The sequence below is a fragment of the Drosophila pseudoobscura genome, chromosome 3 (assembly GCF_009870125.1).
Source record: "Drosophila pseudoobscura strain MV-25-SWS-2005 chromosome 3, UCI_Dpse_MV25, whole genome shotgun sequence".
In the NCBI taxonomy this organism is placed as follows: Eukaryota; Metazoa; Arthropoda; class Insecta; order Diptera; family Drosophilidae; genus Drosophila; species Drosophila pseudoobscura.
Window position 1 is genome coordinate 10,454,823 of NC_046680.1, and position 23,258 is coordinate 10,478,080.

Consider the following 23,258-nt stretch of genomic DNA (forward strand, 5'->3'; position numbering starts at 1 on the left):
CTATTCCACACCCATTACAACGCCCCATTGACTAGTATATATTGAACTGGTTCTCGGCTCGGCAGGCCAATATAAATCTATAGTCAGTGTTGCGAGCGTTCAGTGCCTGAATGGTCGAGCAACGCATTGAATCGGTAGTGAATATTCGGCTTACCATGTCCACATATAAATACACGCTGATAATTCTTTTGGCTCTGGGCTTGGTTCAGGCGGAGAGCCCGAAACCGATCACGGAGACCTGTCTGACTTGCATGTGCGAGGCATTGAGCGGCTGCAATGCCACGGCTGTGTGCGTGAACGGTGCCTGCGGCATCTTCAGGATCACCTGGGATCAGTGGGTCGATGCGGGACGACTGACAGTGCCGGGTGACACAGCCGTAACGGACAGCGGTGAGTTAACCACAGCACATTCGCCATTGAGAGGGAGAGCATCTGATCATCCATGATTTACCGCTACAGCGTTTACGAACTGCGCCAACGATCCGCACTGTGGGGCGGACACTCTCCAGAACTACATGGTGAAGTACGGACAGGACTGCAATGATGATCAGCGGGAGGACTGCTACGACTACGGCGCGATCCATTACATGGGTCCATTCAACTGCAAAGCAGACATGCCCTACAACTACGAGAACACCTTCAAGCGGTGCTTGAGAAGGGCGCAGCGCGATCAGCAGCGACAGTCGTCCAGATAATCCGCGGCTGGAACACCAATAATAATGTATTTAGTTTCTAGTTTCTAGTATTAAGTATTTAATTTATGAGGAGGAGTCAGCGAAATTTGTGTCAGAAAATTGCATTGCAAATAGCCAGCCTCTCGATAAATAGACAACAGATCTGTTGATCAGCGTAGATCAGTTGTGCCGTAAACACGGCGACGTTAGGTCAGGTTCTCGTCTAAAAATCCATCGGAGTTTAGTTTGAGATACTATGTTAGCCAGTCTCAAATTACTCACCAGTTTGTGGCTGCTGCTGTGGCTACGGCTGGACAGTGTTCCCGGCCATGCAGGTAAGTGCACTCATCGTACCACTTGCTCCACAGTGCCGCTTTAGAACCAAGCCGGAACGTTGTAGTACACTACGATATTCGCCTGACCAGATACAGACAGAGGTGTAGACCCGGAAACTAGAAAATAGTCGAATATACCCTGGCATTCTGCGAATACCGCGCGTAAAAACAATTATTTGTGGCACACTACGAGTATGTATGGGAGAGTGCAATACAATTATGGTAATCCATTGTAAACTGGAACCGCATCAGTTCATTAGAATAGTATATATACTAAGTATGCACAGACTTACATCCGCCAATTTCCATCGCTGCCTTTGGCTTTCGATCTCTCGCATTCAGTGGAAAACAAACCCGTCACGGAAGACTGCCTGGAGTGCCTCTGCGAGACGATGAGCGGCTGCAATGCCACAGCGATCTGTGTGAACGGGGCATGTGGCATCTTTCGGATAACCGAGGGATATTGGGTGGAGGGGGGAAAACTAACGCTGCCCGACGAGACTCCGCTGTCCAACCGAGGTAAGTACTCTAGCTTTCCCCCAAGCTGACGACTAATGTGCCTTCATCCTCTTTCAGCCTTCATCAATTGTGTCAATCAGCCCCTCTGTGCGGCGAATACGATCCAGAGCTATATGTACAAGCACGGGCAGGACTGCAATGGCGATGATCACATCGATTGCCTGGACTTTGGAGCCTTGCACAAGCTGGGAAATCTGAAGTGCCGCGGCGAGCTACCCTACATATACGCCAAGGTATTCAACAGCTGTCTAAAGAACAAGGAGAGACAGGCCCAGAACGCAGACCAGACCCCGAACCAAGTGAAAATTAAGGACCAGTCCTCAACATAATTGATTCTTTATTGGGTTGAATCGTTTTACTGTTTTTTAAACAATCTTTTAATACATATACATACATACATCGAAACATTGCTTATCTTTGACGCTTGAACAGTTTCCAATATTGGTATGGTAGGGAGATATAGTAGATATTGGTATAGGTATACAATACACATAGTACATACAAACATACGATTAGTATGTATATATATATATAGAGGGTATATGAAAACTACTGTAATATGCTTCCCATTTAGAATTTGTTAGTCAACAAGTTATGTAAATATCTGTACGAGTATATATGTATAGTACATGTACATATATCCGGATCATTGCAGCTCACTTTTGCTATAGCTTGGCTCTAACATTCGTAAGTTTTTCTAACATGGTCATTGTTAATAGTTCTATAGTTTGAATTGGGGGTGTATCATCATTGCTTCCATCCTTTTAGGGACTATTATAATTGGGGGGAGTTCTTCATTAGTAGTAAAAACTATTATTTGGAAATTGGAAAGTTAAAGGTTTTCTCTCTCTCTCTTTCTCTCTTCTTTAAGATATAATTGAGGAGTATCTGCATCTTCCACCCTATCAGAATCTGTTCTAGTCGATATTTTTTCAACAACCTTTAAGTTGATGATGAGATAAATGGGCTGAGGCAATGTTTAACGAAAGGCAGCGATGACTTAGTTTGTTGGGCAGCTCTCCATCTTACGCTCTTATCATAGCTCTAGACGGCGAAGAGCCATGAAAGTTCTCAGTGAGCCCATAAATAATATGCTACTTACAAGACAATTTACTTGGACAATTCGGCAACGAACTAAACATAGATCAAGGCTAAGGAACATAATGATAGCTAAGTCTTTGCAAAGATCCAGATGCCAGATGCCAGAACTTTGTAGAAGAAGTAACACCATATCTTAGGCAGTAGGTGTATCCAAGGACGCTTATTGTTCCTATTATAGTTTTTGGTTAAATCTTCCCCAAATTTGTTTCTTTAGATCTTTTCTGGGTTCTCTTCAAAGATCTTTTGGATAATTGGAACTCATTAGAGAGGTGTTCTGGTATGGATATTCACAATACAGTACTTCTTGGCTCTCTTCTCTTGAAAAATGGTTTGGTTTCTTGGTTTGAAACGATCCGTGGCTATTATCCTTAAAATACAATCAAGCTCGATATATACGGAATGCGGATGGGTGTGTGTGGGGGTATGTCCGATCTGATCTGATTTGATATACATACTACTATAATTCATTCAATCGGTGATGGTCTTAAATCTAGAATTGCAACTGGAAATATGCGTTTGCTTTGCCAAAATTGGGTTTACTTCTTGATGTCGTTGGCCAATAGCAGCTCCTTGGCCTCCTTCTTGCCGCGCTTCTTCTCCTCCTTGGCGTGCAGCTTGGCCAACCGCTCCTCCTCCTTGGCCAGCCGCTTCTCCTCCTGCAAAAAGCACAATTCTTATGAGAAATTCAGTTGAGATGGGATGGTGCGGGTGGGGTCGGGGGAGGTTTGTTGGCTATAACTTTGTTTGAATGCATTGGAAAGCATAAAGAAGAAATCGGAATTATGAGCAGCTTCCTCTCCCCCCTTTGGAATTTATGCACAAAAGACGATGAAATCTCCTCCCCTTTCTCCTTCCCCATTTGCTGCATTTCCACTCTCCACCCACGCGATTAATGAAAAACTTTGGCGAAGCAAAAAGCAAAAAGGGGAACGAGGCCAATTACAAACAATGCAATGGAAAAACTGCCAAAGCGGGGTCAGGGGTCGAATGGGGATAACAATGAATCTCCGGAACAATGCAGGGTAGACTGGTAAAGGATGGGGACATACCACACTCACCTTCCGAGCCTCCTTCTCTGCCTTTAGCTTGAGTTTCTCCTCCTTCTTCTTGCGCTCCACAGACTCGTTCTTTTTATTGTCAGCCCGTTCTCCTGCAACCAATTGGAAAAGGATTAATCTCCGACGGATCTCCGCCGGAATCTCTACGGCTGGGGTTGGAAAATTGAAAACCTACTCTGATTGCTGCCGGCGGAGAAGAGCGGAAAGCTGCGATTGGAAGAGCTGGAAGAAACTGGCTTGGGATTACTGGATGCGGATGTCCCCGAGCCAGAGCCAGAGCCAGGGCCAGGGCCCTTGCCTTCCCCTGAAGATGTCCCAGTCTTGGATATGCTGCCTGATCCCTGAATCGATGCCTTAGATGGGCCAGCAGCACCAGCACCCTTGCAGCCGCCTGCTGCCTGGGGCTTTTCTATCTTCTTTTCCTTGGGCATCACATAGGCGCTCTTTGGCAGCGCGTTCTTCGGGGTCACAGGGCATATCTTGGCGCCACCCGCCTTCAGCGGTGGCGGGGCCAGGGTGGTGCAACTCAGCTGGATGTTCATGGGGCTGGGACGACGTGGAGGAGGCGGTGATGCCCCCTCCCGCAGCAGTGGGGCCAGCTCGTGGGTACTGGACTTTGTGTAGGAGGCATACCTGAAAGGAAGTGGTGAAGTGGTGGGAGATGAGAGACAATGACCCACCGAGAGGAGGATGAGGACTCACCGAAACCTGGGATTGCTGACGTGTACCGGCGAAGGGTGTGGCACCTTGGCCGGACTGCGGAGCTCCTTGATGGGCGGCAGGCGGTTCTGGATGTCCAGCAGACGATTCTTAACGTGCCTACGACCCGGATAGGTGTGCATGGGCGTCATGGTGCCGCTACCATTGCTGCTACCGCTACCCCCACTACTGCCACTGCCACTCGAAGAAGATGCGGATGTGGATGTGAGGCAGTTGCTCAGCGTGTGGAGGGGCTTGCGGGGCACAGCTCCCGAGCAGCCGCTGGGACAGCCACCATGGTGGGAGTGGCTTCCATTATCGCGCGGGGAGAGGGAGCTGCCCGAAGAGCCAGAGGGCGTGGGGGATGTGGACGCGTGATGGGGATCTCTGTGGTGATGATGATGCGGGTGATGGTGGGTGGCGGGCGAAGGCGGGGCCAGGTGATGGGAGCCGGAGGCCGCTGCCGAGGCTGGGGAGCAGGGGCCGCTGCTCGATATGGAAGACGTCTTGGAGTAGTGCGAGTATCCGGAGAGAGACGACCCCGCCGATCCTGTCGAGCTCATCGAGTAGAGGCTGTCCGACTGGGACACTACACGGCCGCGCGTCCCACGCACCGCCTGATGATGTCGCCCCACCGTCGCCGCCTTGTGCAGCGTGGGCTGGTGGCGGAACGTGTGGTGTCCACTGTGTGCGTCGTTCATGGAATAGGAGCTGGCGGAGGCCACCACCCCGCCAGCGGCCACGCCAGCCGAGGACCAGCTCTTGGCGCCCATCGAGTAGCTGCTGGCCGACTCCTGGATGCGCCAGGTGCCCGACGAGGAGGTCAGTCGGTTCACCCGAGCCCTGCAGATCACACAGCGCAGGGGCAACAGTCGTTGCGCCACCGCACTCTGGATAGTCTTCACGAAGCAGCGGCGGCAGACGACGCGGTGGCCGCACGGCGAGGTCTGCATGGTGGCCCTGGCATTGATGCAGATCACGCACTCGTCCTCCTGGGAGGTAGGCGGATCCGGTTCGCTCTCCTCCTCAAGCTTGCTCAGCAGTTTGTCCTGCAAAAACGAGAGGGAAATTGCTCGAGTGAATTGATTTCCTATAAGTATGCAAGGGAACTCTTTGGTTCGGGTCTATTTGGTGAGAGCTTGAAAGTATGCGACGTTCAGACTGGCCAAATCCCATGATCTTCAATCCGGGAGACAACTCTTCATCTTTGCCACTAATATACCCCATCCAGCTGTTCATTCAAGGGGTATAATTAATTGACCAAACACCCCAGACATTTATTGGTCTTGGCTCTCGGTGTGACGACAACTCATTTGACAGCTGCTTAGCTGTAAACGATGACAGCCAAGCGCCAACTATCTATTGAAGGCCGCATCCGGAAGCCGTCTGACATGCCCATAAAGATCACCACCGGCAGAAATTCCAACCCATCGACCCATAAACCCATCGATTGCAATCTTCGCGTTGGCTAACTGTAGGTCTGTTTTGCGTGGCGAATGAATCTTTATGCAAATCGATTTTCAACTCGATTCGCTTTGTCCCTCTCGCCGCAGACGCCTTCTGAGGTCAGCTTGGGTGTTCGACCTGAGGCCGAACATATATTTTATTGATCATATATTTAATCTCTCAAGAATTGCCCATTGTTGCCCATCCCGCCGTCATTAATTTTGTGATTCAGCAGCTTTTTAAGGCGCTGATTGAATGGACTACTTTATAACATCTTAAGTATCGAGATATAAATAGCCTTTTGGCTATTTTTGGGGCTTCCATTGTGTCTGTCTGGGCCTTACTGTAAATGAAAATTAAAATCTGAATTGTGCGACGTAAACTTTCCAAGGCACGAGTCACAAGGAAGTTGTTAAGATATTTTTCGCTGGTCCAAAGTGGTTCGACGAGTTTCAGATTTATTTTCAATTTCAATTTCCATTACACACCACTCCGACTTCGAGTGTGGCTAATGGGCTCGCTCTTGAGGTTAGATTAGAACATGGGTAGAACCCAAACACCTCGCATGTGGGGCCCAACAATGTGGCGGTTCCGCTCGGCTGAAGTGGGCGGCGTGGGTTAGCCCTTGCACTTGATGGCTTCTCAATGTCGGAGCGGCGCTGCATAAATCGTGCGAGTTGTTTGACTGCGAAGGTCTTTGCCAACTAATTGGCTCATTGTGGAAATGCATATACATGTATGTAAGAGCTTTAATTGCTGGTTAGCTCTCCGACGATTATGAAAGCAATGGCAAATCAATCAACTGTTAGATTGCCAATCAACCGCAGATGTACCAAGAATCTTTACGCAAGGTTTTACTTCTTCCCATCTAAATTCACGGTTCAGGGCACACAACATCAATATCTAAAGTCGAGACAATGACGAAATAGCCGCGAAATTGCACGCCCGCAATCAGATGAGACTCAATTAGAATAACGGATACCCTTCTCCTTCTCCACCCCAAAGAGCATAGGCAGATAAATCCTCACAGACTTACATGTACTCAGCCAAACGTTGGTTTCTTGCCAAAGTTACCAACTGTCTAATGAAGTCACTAATCCTCTTTTTGAACAAAAGAAGGGTACCCTTCGTCTGATTAATGTAGATCTCAGCGCCACACTAATTGACCCGCACAGACAAGAGATACACAAGACGTGGCTCCGATCCACTGAGGATGGGTCAGAACCGCTTAAGCCTGATGTCGGATCGAAAGGCGATAAGTGTATTGAAACGGAAAGTCGACATCATCTGGTCAAGGTGAGCGGGCTGTCGGCTGAACTTTGCCAGGTGATGCTTAATGCTTGATGCCTGATGCCTGATGCGACCACCCAGGTGATCTTTTGGCGGGCTCATTGCGTATGCCCCTCAGGGCGTGGGTGTGGGCGCTGGGCGCGCGACAATCAGGAAATTAAAAACTTTTTACGAACCCAGACAGTGCCCTGGCCTGCATGCCTGATTAACTCATTTAAATACGGAACATTCAGGCCCACAGCCGAGCCGAGTTTGTTGCCTCAGTCTTTTGCTTAGGGCCGTGCGAATTCTGTTTCTCCGAGGAGCAGCACAGCGGCAGCAGAAGTCGCGACAGAGGTCCGAGTAGCGGCAGAGCTTTTCTAGGGGGACGGGACCAGGCGAGTCTACCTGGCCGAATCGGGCCGTTCGTCGTGCTCAGTCCGTCTTCGCCGCTCGGCCAGAACAGAGCTTCGTTGTAGTCGTAGTCGTCATAGTCGTCATAGTCGTTGTCGCTGTTGTTGCTTTCGTTATCGATTCTCGATCTCGAAAGTGTTTTGGCGCGTCTCTATCGCGATCGTAACCCATTAAAAAACGGCCAAAAACTCAAATGCGGAAGTCACACTTAATGTTTATTCTAAAGCCTCAAAAGTGAATTAAAATTGAAATCGAATCTGAAGGAAAAGGGTTCATTGAACGGTAGACTAGACGTATATTTGTAGTAGTTATTATGGTGCTGCCAGCCACCTCGACATTGTGCAATGTGTTCACATTTCTGCTGGGTAAGTTAACGCCTCCTGCCCTCCCCTCCCCTCGCTACGCCTCGCCTTGCCACGCCGCGCCCTATCGCACTCAAATATGGAAATAGGAGCCCGCTGTTGTGCGGCTTCTACTGTTAGCATTGATTCTGCTGCCCCAATGTCAGCTGGGAAATCGTGTGGTATCTGCCACATGGGGGAGCAGGGGACCAGGCACCGAACAACACATCTCTGTGCATAAGTTCAAGGTGGAACGGCTTGTAAATCAGGGGAGCGGAGGCGGGGTAGTGGACATGTTTGAACAAGTTGATGTCTTTGTTGATACGCGCACTCTCAAACGATTCAATTGTTGGCTCTCGCCAATGTTTGACTTGCATTGGGGCAGGTCGGGGCGGAGCCCCCATTCAGCCATGAAAGAAGGTCGCATAAGGGGAGGGAGTAGGCCATGGATGACACTGTCCGATGTACTTACTAACTGTAGGCAGAGGAGCTTAAGTTCTGGCGCTCTCTTTAGCGGAACGAGAGAGGGAGTAACACAATGCCGTGCCTCCCTTGACCCGAACCGATCTAAGGCGAAGGGAAGACGATTGGAAGCTTGAAACCTCCGAGCGTGTTGTGTTTGCATACACTTTATTCTTCCTGAATATCGTTACTGGATGTGATCGTTACTCAGTGATTTGGTTCATCATGTTTAAAAGTGGAAGACATTTCACAACTTTTCAATGCCACCATTTGGAGGAATCATAGCTAGAACCATAAAGCCGGCTCAAAAACTCACTAAAGTTCTGAATACCAGCCAACACAAAAATCACAATCGTGTATAGCCGCTAATTAACTGCTGGCCAAACGTATGTATATTTACATTAAAGTCGGCAGCGTGATAATTAAAAAAGAAATACAAATTAAATGCACGGCATGACGTCGCAAACGACATGGAAACAAAGCAAAGAAACAAAACAAAACAGAGAAAATGAAAAAAAAACAAATTGTTAAGACAATAACGAGCATTCCCCATAAATAAAACGCGACAAAAAGCTCTTCCGCTCTGCAGCGAAACTGGGCAGCTAATCTACATAAATAAAAGATATTTAAGCTACATACATAAAATTTGGATTATGTCTAAATAGCAGAAGATGTGCACGTAAAAGAGAAACGAATTTGGCATACGCTTCAAGAAGACTGTCTCTTGAGCTTCGGGAAATGCAACGCTTTGCTCTCGCTCTCGCTCTCCTTGACCCGCTCTCTCAATGCAGAAAGAGCGGCAAGCAAAGGCAGTGGCAGTAGGAAGGACAGAGATAGTTGCGGACAGAGATAGACAAACGATCGAAAGCGTCTCCGAAAATTCGAACTTGACAGAGAGCAGAATAATTTAACTGTAACTGTAATTGGAATTTCGAATGCAATGTTCATTCAGTAGCTGATATACTTCAAATACGGTTAGCGCTGTCGAGCAAAAACGGAAGGTGATAAGTGGCCAGAATTGCAAATGAATGTGGCATTGGCTAAGGTCATATCCCATCAGCAATGTCGCTTGGCATCTAATCAAATGTGGCATCCGTTTCGTTTCGTTACGATTCGAACTTCTCGCAGCCCCCAAAATATGTGTAGCAAAACAAACAGTGCGAAAACGAAGAAGCAGCAGCAGCTGCAGCAGCAGCGTCATTGACATCACATCGCCATCAGTTGACCCAGTGGCAGTAGAAGCCGCCACCTCCACCCAATCGAACACCTTGCGGCAGCGTGAATATCGATATGGAAATTCAAACTTGTTTTTGCTTCTTTTCCCTCTAGTCTTGTTGATTTTGTCGACTGCGTAACACGCGGCGTATGCGTCACGTGCTGCGCGCGTTGTTGTTGCCGCTGCTTCTTGTTATTGTTGCTCTCCATACAACCAAATACTTTTCCACGCCACTCGACTCCACTCTGCAGCACACCCCACCGCACTCGACGCCGCTTCATTCAAGTTCAGGGCCAAGTGGGTTTTCGTTTGGGCCAGTTTCGTTTTCTTTGTAGTTTTGTTATTTCTGCTGGTTATTGTTACGGCTACCTGGCGTTGGCATTTCGGCCAGTTAATGAAGCAATGAATCAATTAGCTGTGTTTTTGTGGCTCCAAATTAATTTGCTCGCCTTTACATTTTGACAACCATTTCACTTCCGCCAAAAGTTGTAGTCGCTCATCGATTTCCCATGTACCTTTCTGTCCTTTAGCCGGTTCGCCCATTTTCTACAGCGCTGCCCCGCGTGGATCCTGCGCCAACTGCTGCGGTATCAGAGAGCGCGAGGACATCAAGTTTATGCTGTATACCAGGTAAGCCTAAGCAGCTCATGAATACTTAATTGATAGGAGAACCTAGAGGATAATGCCATTTCAGACGAAACCGCCACACGGCCCAGCTGCTCCACCTGAACGACGATGGCCGGCTGGCGCAGAGCAATTTCAATTTCAATTACCCGCTGGCAATCTACCTGCACGGATTCTCAGAGTCGGCCACCGGAGAGCGACAGAGCAGCCAGGAGCTGAAGGATGGTAAGCGATGTGGCGTACAGAAGGGGTTCCTCTACGGTCAATTTGCATATCCATATGCTGCTCTCTTGCAGCCTTCCTGCGGCGGGGCAACCATAATGTCATTCTCATCGACTGGAGCGCGATGACAGCGGTGCCGTGGTACTCGAATTCCGTGGAGAACCTGCCTATCACGGCTCGCTATATTGCGCGATTCCTGCGTTACCTCGTGGGGCGTGGCTATTCGGCGAAACACATCCACCTGATTGGCTTCAGCCTGGGCGCCGAGGTGGCCGGATTCGCGGGCAAGCAGCTGCAGGAATGGGGCATCAAGCTGCCCAGAATTACGGCCCTCGATCCGGCCCTGCCCCTGTTCGAGGGCAACAGCTCCAACCGTCGTCTCAGTCCGAGCGATGCCAGATTCGTGGATGTCATACACACGGATGGCGGGATCCTGGGCAATCCCACGGCCATGGGTCATGCGGACTTCTATCCAAATGGAGGAAGGCCACTGCAGCCTGGATGTGCCCGCCAGGAGATTGCCAATAATCGCTGGCTGGGCATATTAAGTGAGTGGAGGAGTGTTTTGGATCACCGTGGCCGAATATACAATCCATTTTGTCCTCTTCACAGTTGGCTGCAGTCACCAGCGCGCCTGGGAGTACTTTGTGGAGAGCATAGCCCAGCCGCGGGGCTTTCCGGCCAAGCGATGCGAGCCCTCGGTGACATTTGGCGTCTGCCGGGACGGAGGAAACGGCCTGGCCTTCATGGGCATGGGCGCAGATCCCAGGCAAGGGAGCTACCGAATATCCTACTCTACTCTCAAGCTAACCCAACATTATTCTTTTCACAGACTGCGGGGGAAATTCTATCTGGAAACGAACGGTGCCAAGCCATTTGGGAGGAATAGTCGGAGCCAGGCAATTGTCTCGCTGGCGCCTCAGCTGCCCATCGCCTACAAATTGCCCCCAATTGCCAGCAGGCCAACAGTCCAGAGCCAGAGCCAGAGCCCATCCGTCAATCAGTATGGACCAGCAGGACAAGACCCATTGCAGGAGGAGGATGAGAACAACAGCATTGACAGCTCCTCTCTGACGTGACGAAATGTAAAAAGTGCCCGAAGAGACGGCGAGGATTCGAAGGGACGGACAGCTACCATTCTCTCGGTAGAGATTTGTGGGATGCTGCGTGATTGTGTTCCAAGTTTTTGCACTTGTACGAGCATGTACTCGCATTTGTAGTTGGCCCGGCAGCAGGCAACGTTTTCTTGTGATCTTTCTCTTAAGTATTGCTAGCACGTAGTCAGGACATTTGTTAACAGCTTAAATATATCCTTTATACATAAAGAGTTGAGTGGGGAACGCTTTGTGCGAATGAAAATTGGCCAGAAGGAGCTTGTGGGGCAGTATTCACTCATAACATTTGTGTGGAAATGGACTTATGCTGTTGGATTGATTTCACATTTTAAAAGAGATTTGTGGCACACCATGCAACAGATTTCCAAGATGAGAACTTAAATGAGAACCATTTGATGGCCTAAAGAACTTATAGAACATGGACTCAAAAATTATGAAAAAGTTTTAGCCTACAAAATAATTTTTGCCCTCCCGCTCTCGAGAGGAAAAAAAAAACTAGAAGCCTCATATGTGCCCACGTCTTCTTGGAAATAACTCAAAATTCAGGTAGCAACCCGACAATCAACGAAACCTTCGTCATTCCACCAAAAAAAGTGGGCCAGAACGTGAGAGGCAGAGGATACTTTGCACACTTTTAGCCATGACTCATCGTGACAATCGCTCTAAAAGGCAAGTAATTTAATTTAGTTAGCCCCACCCCCTGGGGTCGATGCGGGAGAGAGAGACGACATGCAAAGTGGATACGCCTATGACGCAACGGGAAGCCTTAGAAAAACACGGCCCAAAATGGCGAGAATACTCGTATGCGCGATATATAAAGGAATTATGTATGTACAGTATGTAAGGAGCAACAATAAGTGTACGTACTCAGGCCGTAGAGACCCAAAAATTTCGAAGGAACCCGAGCTATTGCCAGTGCAATTAAAAAGTAATTAACGAATAATGCGCCTGCCAGAGGAGTGCAAATTGTTTATTAACTTCGATGGTGGGTAAGAGTGTTGGAGCTCCTTAAAATGCAGCCACCTCCCCATAATTATGCAAGGCAGAAGGGTGGCTGGCAAACAGGACATGGGCCATAATGTGCAATGAACGTCGGAGCTCATTTTCACAGGCCATCAGCGTCGTAGCGGCGCCAGTGCGCCAGTGCGCCAGCGGAAGCGGAAGTTTTTGGGAAGTTTGGGAAGTTGGTGTGGCCAGCCGGAAGAGGAAGGTGGGACCAGTGTGGCCATTCATATGCACATATGCGGGCTGCATTATTAATGAGCCCCAACTTTTGGGCAGCCAAATGCAGATGCATTTTCCGTGTGCCATGTCCCGTGCGCCGTGCTCAGCATTTGCGAGTAAAATTCGAACAGCCCAATGATTCGGGCATTTTGTTTGTGCCCGGCCTCAGACCTCTTCAGACAGCGTACCTCTGGGGCAGGCTTTTTGGGTCAACTGCAGATGGGCTGTGATGGCTCATCGAATGCATATTTAATGGTGTGGCGAACAGATCTAAATGGTTTACAAAATCGATAAAGAATCCCCGCAGCGAGAGCTGAAAAGGTTTGACGGAAGTCCCGAGTGTTTCGGGACGCGGCTTCGGGTAATTGTCTGTTGAATCTAATCTTTTTTACGATTCCGGCACATTTATAGCCATCGAATTGGCCATTACGAAAAGCCAAGAGAGGAAGAAAGGACACACGGAATGCTTGAAACTGTCAAAGGAAGTGCCCAAGTCCGTCCGATCAAGGTTATGCCTTCAATCGACGGGAATATACATGGTTAACCGATTTGTCCATTGAGCAATCAAATGAATTCACTCTATGCACTCATTTCCTGAATAATTTCCAGCATGGTTGGGGCTTTCCGCTAACGGGCTGTCAATTATGGACATTTTTGTAGCGTGGGGGTAGCGGCCAGGTAAAGTAGGCCACTAATAAAAAAGCTCCACATCCTTCTCCCTGTCTACCCACTTTTGCTCCTTCTCTACGGCTTTCTTTCCATCCACTTCTGCTTCTACTTTACGGTTTCCTCTCCACCCACTGCAGCTCCTTCTCTATTGCTTTCCCTCCTGCTCCTTCGCAATGGCTGTCAGGCATGCCATGACCAAGAGAGCGACAACTGCGGAGGACACGTGCGAATGCGTCTGAGTCGCGGTCGCGGTCGCGGTCGCGGTCGCGGTCCGCAGTCGCCGTTGCTGCTGACTCATGAAGGCTAATGAGGGAGTGCAGAGGAAGAGAGCAGAGAGCAGAGAGAGAAGGACAGGGCGGAGCTGTCAATGAGCTTTGCTGACTGAATGATTGCTGATTGATTGAGGTCGGAATTGATTATTAATATCGTGTGTGTTGTCCCTATTCTTGTTTGCTTTAACTTAAGAACATTTATATAATGTTCACAGGTGGAAAATAATATGAGCGATAGGAAATCCAGATATTTTTGGCAATAATCTTAAACAGGCAGAGAAAGAAAGTACAGTAAACAGTTTTCTTTTAACAAAAAATCTCTCTCTCTCCGTAGCTGCTCTCAAGAAATGCTTTAAAAGGTGCTTTATTAAAGTTACAAAAATTCTTTAAATTTTCACATCAAATGTTGGTTTTCCAGTAACGTTTCCAGCCAACTTCAATCGAGGCACTTTGAAGCCTGGAAAGTAGGTTGTTAGCAATCCACTGGTGCATCAGTTTGCAGTCAGTCCGTCAGTCAGTCAGTCAGTCAGTTTTCGGAACCTGCTGCCAGTTCAAAGGGAAGGAAAAATTAATTAAATCGATAGGGCGTTTTGTTCTCTGTTCTGTTGTATGGGTGTAACCCTCTTTCTCTTTGTCCCAAGCTCTCTGTCGCTCTTCACCATATGTCCCTGCTTTTTCCCCTGCTTCTGTTATTCTTGTTTATTGTGCCGCTGCCGTGGCTGCTGCTCCTGCTGCACTTTTCACTTTATGCGCCGATAATTGGACGGAGCGAGCAGTCCGGCGCGGCGCGGGGGGAGTGCAACAGAGCGGGAACAGCAACAATTTCATTTCGCCTGTGCCACGCCTCCCTTTGTTGCTTGTTTATTTGAAGCATGCTCGCTGCTTGCAACGTGGCAACATTGTCGTGAGAAATTGCATTTATAGCAGGCAACGTTTACGTGTCAGCGAGTCTCCTTCTCTACACAAACACAGAGTCAGTGAGGGGTGCAGAGGCAGAGGCAGAGACAGAAACGAGATGTTGCCACTGTGTTTGCGCTTGCTGGTGCCCCATGTTGCCGCTAAGTGAATTTATTGCATTTAATATGCTTTTCATGTCAATCCTCACTGCTCTAGCATACATAAATCAACCAGTTTTTATGGCCCGCTAGAGGACTTCATCGCCGCCACTGGAACTGGAATAAGATGTCAAAGCGGATGTCAAACAGAGAGTTCTGAAGCTTTAAAATTGTCCAGATGATAGCCTGGCGCATGGGTTACTCTCTCTGGGTTACTCAGTTACTCGTAATTGTTGTTCATATTAAAAACCAATTAAAAACCATAAAAGTCAAATCAAACCATGTGCGGGGGACAGGCATGCCCGTGCTTGTCGGTGCCTGTCTGTGGGGGAGACAACAGCAAGAGTGTTGCTGTTCTCCTCTCCATCACTTGTTCATCCTCTGCCCTCGCCATCAATTGTCAGACTATGGGGCTAATTGCAAAACTCTCGCCCACACACACACACGAGTGCAGCAGCTGTGGCTGTGTGCCTCGACAGCAACAGGAAGAACAAAAATAGCAACGACCAGGCGGGAGTGAGAGGAAAGGACAGCAAAGGGCTCACTAGACTTGCACTACAAGAAAATATGTTCGGATTGTTTGCCCTCCACGACCCGCACGATGGACTCTAGTCAAAGCTTCTCATCGTGATCAGACACGATTGCCGGTTTCGGCTTCGTGGCGATCTTGCCTTCGTTTGGTATTGAAAGAGAGCGCCTGGTGCCCAAGGTATATAGTCAGAAAAGGTGAGTGCTTTCATTTAATGCTCTGATTTCTCTCTCTGCACCACAGCTGCGTTTGCAGGCTATACAAAATTATGACAAAAGTGTCAAATTTGCCAACTAGACACATGGGCAACAGGATGTGTGTGCATGTGTTCGTGTGTCGTTGCACGGGACGGTGCGGAGGAGGTGTTGCAGAGAGCGTAATTACTGCTTTTAACAGAAAAGTGCAAAGTGAAACCGAAGCGTTGCCATTATGGATTGAAACTCATTGAAATCAAGCTGCCCGCGCGGGCGAGGTGGAGCAGAGTGTGAATGATGTAGTCGCTTAGTCAGCTGCACCTCGGCTGGTGAAATAGTGTATAAAGAGAGTGTATGAGAGGTGTAGAGCGAGAGAGCGAAGGGCTTTGAAAGTTATGTTGGTGCTCACAGGCGCTCACACACACTCGAATGTATTTCTATTTCCAGTCTCTGCTTTCAGCGCAGCAGCTCATGTGTGGACCAAGTATTTTTTTATATTTTTCGTTTTGTTTTTTTTTTTTTTTTTATAAATGCTCAGTGGCCATGCAGGGATAACTTTCGAGTAGAGAGGGGGCTTTATAGATGAGGTGTTGAGCTGTGAGAGAGTGCAATAGCGGGACTGCCTTTTGTTCGATGAGTGCCGGCTATTTAGTTACAGTTTAGCGGTGACGGGTAGGGAAAGAGTGCAAAACTATTGCCAGCTCTTGGGCGCTTTCCCTTTCAGTCCATGCTGGATGCTGGTCCATTTTATACAATTTCATTTCATTTTACTATTTTATTCAATTTATCCTCCTTCTGTTTGGCACAGACAATAAATTTTAATTGAAATCTGGCCTTGGGAAGAACCAAAACGCATTGCCTCCGGCGGGAGTCCATGTGGAGGCGTCGGGCGCAGTTCCAATTTCGCATCCGCTAACGCTGATGCTGCTGCTGCTGCTGTTTTCTTCTCCTTCCCCGCCTCCTCCTCCTCATCCTCTAGTTCTTCTCCCGCTCCCTGTGCTGCTGTCATTTTTTGTTGTTGTATTGTCATGGTTTCATTTTTAGTTATTCCTTTTGCAGAGAAGCCTTTCGGAAGGACTTTATCTCTTTCAGCGCGTAATAAAATGTGGAAACGTTATGGTTGCGGCAGGGGCAGGGGCACGGGCACGGGCACAGTATGGTTGCTAAGGCTTTAGGGAATGTTCAGTGAGTCGCTTTGGCCTTAACCCGTTTTCCCAGAAAACTGAAAAGCGGAGCCGTCCGAGGTACTTGTAATTTCCTATCGACTCGACGGTCACTCTATGCTTACAGCTAACTGCTGCAATCAATGCAATTACGGTAAACGTCTGCCCTAAGTATACACCCTCGTACACCTATAGTTCTTTCTCTTATATGTTTAACATTTTCCGAGGGTTATATGCTCCCAGTGTTTGTGTTTGTGTGTGTGTGTATGTGTTTGGGGGGGGATAATGGCGCAGACATCGCGTGACCCGCGCTAATGCATGGCCGCACCCTGAAGAGTGCAGCGAGCAGGCACAACCCTTTCTGCAGCACGTGAGCGCTCTCGTAGCTCCTACCCCACCTCCTCCTCCTCCTCCACTCTGCCGCTCACAATGCGTAAACACCAAAGTTTAATGCACTCTAATTGCAGGGGGAGAGCGGGGTGCGGCAGCGGAAGTTCGCAGACGACAAAGGCAACACACGACGCCATTTTCAAAATCATGTTGAATATTTAACAGAGCGTACAAGAAGAAAGAAAGGAAGTGGGGAGCCGAGACGCCAGCCATTATCCCTGCAGCACGTTGCGTGTCTGCTGCGACACAAAAGTTCAATTACTTCTCGGAAGGATGGTAGGGTGACGGGGGGGCGGGGAGGCCGCACAGCGGATATCCGGCTCCTGCGTTGCGTGCCAAATCCTAGAGCTGCTCTTTAATGACCATTCTCCCGCTAAATGGCAATAGCCGACGCTCTCCATCAAATTGATTAATGTTTGATTTTAATGATTTATTTAACTTGTCCAGAAGCGGCAGCGACGGAGGAGGACTTGCTGCAAGGTAAGCCGATCCGACCGACACCCAGTGGCGCGTTGTAGAACACATTCCAAGCGAACACTCAAAATGGAATTCACTTTCAAATGTTTTTTGTGTCTGATTTATGGTCACAGTGGCGAAGGGCACAAGGAGGATTGGCAGAGAGAGGGAGGGAGTGACAGGTGATAGGTGCAGTGGCAAATATTTGTGCACTTGACCGCAAGGAAATAACAGCGAAAAGCGAGATAGAGTGCTGCAGGCAGACTGTTCGACTTGGGAATACCCTTTAATACCCGGCAACAATGCACTCTTTGAGCTAAGGAAAACTAGCCACCCCCACGCAAGGATTCACTCGTTGGATTCAAAGCAAACGAAGAGCAATGACAGCAATGTCAGACACAGACTTCCGTTTTCTCAAAGGGGCGGAAATTCTTTGTACTCGTCGTCTATTGCATAACCTTTGACATGACGGAGCCAAAGCCAAGGCAAATCAAACGAAACCCGAACCAATACCAATCCCAGGTCAGTGTTTTGGCATTTTGTATGACTAAGCTGCATCTTTTTTCCTTTTCCTTTCATGTTCTTGTGCACGTTTCAAGTGCCAAGTCAAATTGTGCGGTCATTTATTGCTAAACACCAGCCAGGGGGGCCAGGCGGGGGGGAGGTCAAGAGTTGGACGGGGAGGAGGAGCGACTGCAGCAGCAAATACGTTCGTTTGAGACAAAAAACTGTCAGCGAAATGGCAGCGTTTTAACCTTTGTCCCCTTGGCGCAGGGTTCATTAATTTGCACCTATTTTCAATGCCGCCCGAGGTCCGAGAACTTCCGCTGTCCGCGGTGTCCCATGTCCAATGTCCAATGCCGTTTGCCCAAAGTAAATTATAAATTTTATTTTCATTGCCTGGCCGAACCTGGCCTGGGTTCCACCACCTCCTTCTGGTCGGCTTGGCTAATGTGCGATAGTCACGCGACTTTTTCGGAGGAGGGCATTCATTTTTGACAGGATTTTCCTTTTAAACCACCGAAAGAGATTGTCTTCCCATTGGCCCTTCGCTCGTGCTCTGCTCGTTCCTTAGCTAATTAAGTTGATATACATTATGCGTATTTGCATTAATAACATATCGCGAGCGGGCTCTCTGCACAGCACGGAGTAAATGACAATTTTGTCGCTGAATACTTTTGGGGATTATATACGCAGCGACGCGACGCCCCCCCGCCCCATTCTCTTTGGAATTACATCTGCTTAGCTGGTGCTGAGCCGGGTCTCATGTGCGGGATGTGTCGTGTACTTCTATAGGAAATGTGCCCAGCATGAATCTGCGTCATAGCCTTTAGTCAAGGCTCAGGCATACAACATAGTGTGAAGATACATATATTCGAATGGTAGCCATGCGAACTGACTCTCTTCCTTCCCTTTCCATAATCTGAGTCATCAATTGTACCCGTAAATGGCGCAAAAGTAAAACAAAAAGCCAATGAAAACCCATGGAATATGGAAACCTTCAAAACTGATTCCCTTTGATGGCCATTTAATTGCGAAAGCATTTGAGGACGCAGTTTGGTTGGGCTTTTTGTGAATTTTAATGTTGCATAAAAACATTTTCCGACTGTCCCCCCCTTGTATCGGTGTATTGGTGTGCGTGTGGCTGCGACTGTGTGCTGCTTTTCAAGGTCGCAGTACAGAAATTACAGTCACGCGTCAGATTTTATGCAAAACAGTTGAGCCGAGGCTCAGAAGCAGGCTCTGGCTCTGGCTCTAGCTCTGGCTCTGGCTCTGTGCCTCCTGCGCTGCCAACTTGTTTTTTTTTTAGTTTTTTTTCTAGTTTGTGCACTTTGGGATTGTTTTTGTTGCTGCTCCCCCTCCTTATGTAAGTGGCAGAGTGAGGACAAGAGACTGTACATCCACGTGTACTTATATGCAAATGTGTGTGTGTTTGGCAAGTGGGCGTGGCTGTCTATGGCTTTGGAAGTCATAAATTTCAAAACAAGTCTCGTAAAATCTCAAGTGAGCCTGGCACTTTGCGCCCGCCCGCGTTGCACATTTCGGTCCTGTGGCAGATGCAAATGAGCAGCGGCAAATGCTTGCTCTTGCCTCACGACTCACTGTAGAACGACTGCCCTGTAGGACCATTATCTGCCAGGCCATAAAGGAGACCCACTAAGATCTGTTCAAATGCAAACCATTTAAAGTCTCTTAAAGTCCAGAGATGAACTACGCTGCAAGGATAGAAGGCAGACGATCCTGAAACAGGCATAGAACTTTTCGGGAGAGAGTCCGCAGCCAGGCTCAAAAACCCAATCGAAATCCTGCTTTCCTGCTTTTTGCTACGTTTGCCATATATTTATTTTATTGACTCTTAAAATGCAAATAAGTTTAGACACCACACCCACACCAAAAAACATGTGTATGGCCAGCACATGTGAAATGTTGTACAGGTTATAGAGTTTTTATTGCCTACTTTTGTGGGCCCTGACAGACACCGAACAGAGCGCCGGAGCTTGGACCCCGCCTATGCTGATGTGCTTCATTTTTTGTGTGTGGTTTTTATTTGTACAACTATTTGCCAACAAAAACAGCAGCAAAAACCAAACAGGAAGCGAGAAACACCTTAAAAAAGAAAGAGGGCCTGGCTTTGGGAACCGAATCTGTTGATGCCCTAGGAAATGCATTGTTTCTGTGTCATCTATAGGGTATAGTCATTTGACAAACGCATAATACCCTCCTTCAAAGGGGTATCGGAAGAAGCAGAGCAACGAGGCAGAGCGGCTACTTAGCGGCTCTCCTTGGGAAGCCTGTTTCCTCTTTGGACTCCTGTCTTCCTTGGGCTTAACGCGGCTAATGATGCCCGACCCGCTCTGATAAGCGCTCTCCTCTGTTTGCTCCCCTCTCCGCTTTTATTGCGTTACATTCTGTCGAGATGCGGACGCACCGGTATAATAAAAAAAGGGACTTTGCCTCCCTACGCTTTGGGGGGGGGGGGGGATACTTACGATTTTATGATGCAGCGCCGAGAGTTCGCGCTCGGTGACCCGTCGGCTGGCCGCCTCGCGGCGACGCTGCCGGAACTGGCTGTACTTGTAGGCGAGCATCACACCGGGGAGGGCCAGCGCCTCCAGCGGGGACTTGCGACCGAAGGGCATTCCTGCACACACTCTCCTTTCGCTCTGTCTCTCTCTCTCTCTCTCTCTCTCTCGCTCTCTCACTTGTTTCTCTTTCGGTTTTCTTTGGGGTTTTTCTGGCTAGTTGAAATATTGCTTGCTGGTTTTCAAACACTTGGCACTTTTTCTTACTTCTATTCTCCTCTTTTCTGCTTTCTTCTCTCCTTTGGACTTTGACTTTTAGCGGCGTCTCATTATGCAATCACGATTTGGACACTGGCACAACACTTGCAACATTTGGCTGGGGGGGCCCGCTGCTGGCCTGGCCCTGCCTAGAGTCCACTTTGGTTCTCTTTCTCCTTCGCTTTCTCTTTCATTTCACTTTTCTTTCTCCTTCGCATGCTGTTACTGTTATTACTAATGCTGTAGCTGGCAGCCCTGCTGCTGCTCTGCTTCTGCTGCTGATGAGCTGCAATCAATTTTGCATTCTGCAATTTGAGAGACCTTTGCATGAGTGGGCGTGGGCGTGGACTTGGGTGATAGGGAAGGGTTAAATGCACCCCCAGGATATACGCTCCCTGAGGTCGAATGGGGACGACAGAGATCTACCTACGCGAAATCACATAGGAAAAGCTTCAAATTATGTTGATATCAACAAGTCGAAACAAAAACAGGGCAGTACAAATTGTAATATAATTTACTTTAATTGATTAAAACTATATTTTTAAGCCCGTTTTATTAATTCGGAATGTACAAGTTTTTAATAACATAAAAATACAAATAAAGGACGAGTATTTGTTCAGCTTCTTCCCCAAGGAAAATACTTTATATTCTTTGTGCAAAATAATTTCGTTGATGAATTTTTGCTTTCCTTTGACTGATTTCCACTTTTGTTGGCCCTGAGGGGGGAAACTTTTTAATAACAGAAAGTGTTGGGACTCGTTTTGGGATCCCTTCTGTCAGCAACCGAAATTAGAGAGCAGACGGCCGCGAGGATCATTAATTTCAATTATAGTGCAAACAGAGACACAAAGGCTGGGAGCCACAGAAATTACAGAGCTTGTGGCGCACTTTTTGTGGGGAGGGGGCAAGTAATGTCTGTTCTTTGACTTGATATTTTTACGGGATATTTTTGTGTCACACTTTTGTCCGACCCCCTCAACCCGCCGTCTAGTGTGGAGGATGTACCGTAGCCGTACCCGTAGCCGTAGCCGTAGCCGAAACCGTAACCGAATTGGAGCTTCAGGCGTAACCCACGTGCTCGCTGGCCGAACGCTGAACGGTGAATGTCGCAGAGGAGTCCTCGCCTCGCCTCGCCAGTTTCCCACGCAACCGTCGTGGAAGCTGCGTGAGCTTGACGCAATTTCCAGGGCGGGCGGCGGGGCTACAGTGTGCTGGTCCGTTGGCCCTTCCAGTGCTTGGACACGTTTTGTTTACGCGAGTTTTTTTCCCCAATTGTTTTGACTGTTTTATTCAGTGGGGGCGGGGGCTGTGACGGGGTGGGGTGGGAATGCCTGGCAAATGGCAGGTTTAATTGATCAAAATCAACCTCGAATTTATTTAGCGACGGAAAGTGAACAGTTGTCCGCGTTACGTATACGCCGCGTGTGCCGTCCACCTGCACTGTAGCGCCATCGAAAGCGACTGCCTGCCTGCCAGCGAGTTCCCCCGTCTCAGGCCCGTTTAGCAGGCCGAGTTTTGCAAGGATTTTCCAGAGGCAGTTATTTCATTTTGGCGCAGGCGCCTGACGGCATTTACCGGCTATGCTCGTACTTTGGTATAACAGATTCGATTCTATTACTTCCTGTTTCCCCGCTCCTTCTGTGTGTTGCCAATTTATTGTTTACTCAGTTCACACTTCCCTCTCTCTCTCTCTCTCTCTCTCTATCAATGTTTCTGTCTCTGTTCCACTCTGTAATGGCAAAACGTCATCAGTGTGAGCCGTATAAACAAATCACGAACTTTGAGGCAACATTTCCATGTGCCTGCCTCCTGTTCGTCGTGTGGTGCCTCCGCTACTGGTGTTGTGGCTTTGTCAGCTCACGCCATTGTGTCCGTTCAATTTTATGAGACACTGTTAATTGTGGCCAGCCATTTGCCTCTTGTCCGGCTAATTGCTGCGGTTTTGTGCCACGTACGGTGTCCGATTGCCAATAAATAAAATGCACAAGAGCTGTAAATATTAAGTGTAATGTCCGCTTTTTTTGGCAAGCGTTTCCATGGGGGATATTGTGTAGAGAAAACAACCATTTGCCAAATTCATTTCATGAAGTGTCAGCCAGCTTATTTACCTGAATATCGTCCACATAGACATTGTATATTGCTATTGGGTGATTCGCATTGTATTCTGTAATCCCTAGAGCCATCCTGGAAAAAGAAAAAGAGATTTGGTAGTAGCAATATTTAACCAGCTGATCAAATGAGTTTGTTGTCCTTTGACCACAGTCTCTCTCTGGCTTCCACTCGTCACAGGTGCAATGCAGATCAATAGGTGTCAAGAGCGCAGGTCAGCTAAAAAGCTAAAAGAATTACCAAATGTGCGAAATGTAAAGCAAAAGTAATAGAAACCAAAGAAAAGTCGAAGAAAACGGCTCGAATATAAGTAAATTGTGGCATCAAATTGTGGTCTTTCTCCTCAGAAGAACGTCTTTCAAAACCGCGCCAAAGGATTTCGTTGTGGAAAAAGGGATCATGGCAAATGGCGATCAAGAAA

The 23,258-nt window shown here is 48.1% G+C and overlaps 4 protein-coding genes across 7 annotated transcripts; 3 read left to right on the plus strand and 1 right to left on the minus strand.

The window, feature by feature from the left end:
- The first annotated feature begins 21 nt into the window (after positions 1-21).
- LOC4804177 (lysozyme) lies at positions 22-852 on the plus strand. Its single transcript, XM_001360743.4, has 2 exons — positions 22-390; positions 460-852. The coding sequence occupies exons 1-2, from the start codon at positions 111-113 to the stop codon at positions 693-695; spliced, it is 516 nt and encodes a 171-aa protein (XP_001360780.4). The 5' UTR covers positions 22-110; the 3' UTR covers positions 696-852.
- On the plus strand, positions 773-1,933 carry LOC4804179 (lysozyme 3). The gene is made up of 3 exons (XM_001360745.4): positions 773-1,009; positions 1,352-1,528; positions 1,586-1,933. Exons 1-3 carry the CDS (start codon positions 931-933, stop codon positions 1,855-1,857), a joined length of 528 nt encoding a protein of 175 aa, XP_001360782.4. The 5' UTR covers positions 773-930; the 3' UTR covers positions 1,858-1,933.
- On the minus strand, positions 1,849-22,226 carry LOC4804180 (midnolin homolog). Of its 4 annotated transcripts, none has more exons than XM_033378090.1 (6): positions 22,095-22,226; positions 20,438-21,014; positions 4,390-5,435; positions 3,863-4,320; positions 3,679-3,779; positions 1,849-3,285 (listed from the first exon to the last, which is right to left on the minus strand). In XM_033378090.1, exons 2-6 carry the CDS (start codon positions 20,585-20,587, stop codon positions 3,166-3,168), a joined length of 1,875 nt encoding a protein of 624 aa, XP_033233981.1. In that variant the 5' UTR covers positions 20,588-21,014; positions 22,095-22,226; the 3' UTR covers positions 1,849-3,165. The 4 variants fall into 4 exon arrangements, with proteins under 4 accessions (XP_033233981.1, XP_033233979.1, XP_015039659.2 ...); XM_033378088.1 differs by having other exon boundaries at positions 20,438-21,033; XM_015184173.2 differs by having other exon boundaries at positions 3,688-3,779; positions 20,438-21,033; positions 22,095-22,225.
- On the plus strand, positions 7,517-11,707 carry LOC4804181 (pancreatic triacylglycerol lipase). Its single transcript, XM_015184175.2, has 6 exons — positions 7,517-7,880; positions 10,065-10,164; positions 10,229-10,383; positions 10,455-10,928; positions 10,993-11,149; positions 11,213-11,707. The coding sequence occupies exons 1-6, from the start codon at positions 7,829-7,831 to the stop codon at positions 11,457-11,459; spliced, it is 1,185 nt and encodes a 394-aa protein (XP_015039661.2). The 5' UTR covers positions 7,517-7,828; the 3' UTR covers positions 11,460-11,707.
- Positions 22,227-23,258: the final 1,032 nt, after the last annotated feature.

Excerpts from the sequence above, each read along its gene's own strand:
- LOC4804177 (XM_001360743.4), top strand. The coding sequence starts at position 111 with ATGGTCGAGCAACGCATTGAATCGGTAGTGAATATTCGGCTTACCATG. Across the intron at positions 391-459 it reads CACAGCCGTAACGGACAGCG|CGTTTACGAACTGCGCCAAC; the intron begins GTGAGTTAACCA and ends TTACCGCTACAG.
- LOC4804179 (XM_001360745.4), top strand. The coding sequence starts at position 931 with ATGTTAGCCAGTCTCAAATTACTCACCAGTTTGTGGCTGCTGCTGTGG. Across the intron at positions 1,010-1,351 it reads CAGTGTTCCCGGCCATGCAG|TGGAAAACAAACCCGTCACG; the intron begins GTAAGTGCACTC and ends TCTCGCATTCAG. Across the intron at positions 1,529-1,585 it reads GACTCCGCTGTCCAACCGAG|CCTTCATCAATTGTGTCAAT; the intron begins GTAAGTACTCTA and ends ATCCTCTTTCAG.
- LOC4804181 (XM_015184175.2), top strand. The coding sequence starts at position 7,829 with ATGGTGCTGCCAGCCACCTCGACATTGTGCAATGTGTTCACATTTCTG. Across the intron at positions 7,881-10,064 it reads TGTGTTCACATTTCTGCTGG|CCGGTTCGCCCATTTTCTAC; the intron begins GTAAGTTAACGC and ends TCTGTCCTTTAG. Across the intron at positions 10,165-10,228 it reads AAGTTTATGCTGTATACCAG|ACGAAACCGCCACACGGCCC; the intron begins GTAAGCCTAAGC and ends ATGCCATTTCAG.
- LOC4804180 (XM_033378090.1), bottom strand. The coding sequence starts at position 20,587 with ATGCCCTTCGGTCGCAAGTCCCCGCTGGAGGCGCTGGCCCTCCCCGGT. Across the intron at positions 3,780-3,862 it reads CTCCGCCGGCAGCAATCAGA|GAGAACGGGCTGACAATAAA; the intron begins GTAGGTTTTCAA and ends AATTGGTTGCAG. Across the intron at positions 3,286-3,678 it reads AGGCTCGGAAGGTGAGTGTG|GAGGAGAAGCGGCTGGCCAA; the intron begins GTATGTCCCCAT and ends TGCTTTTTGCAG.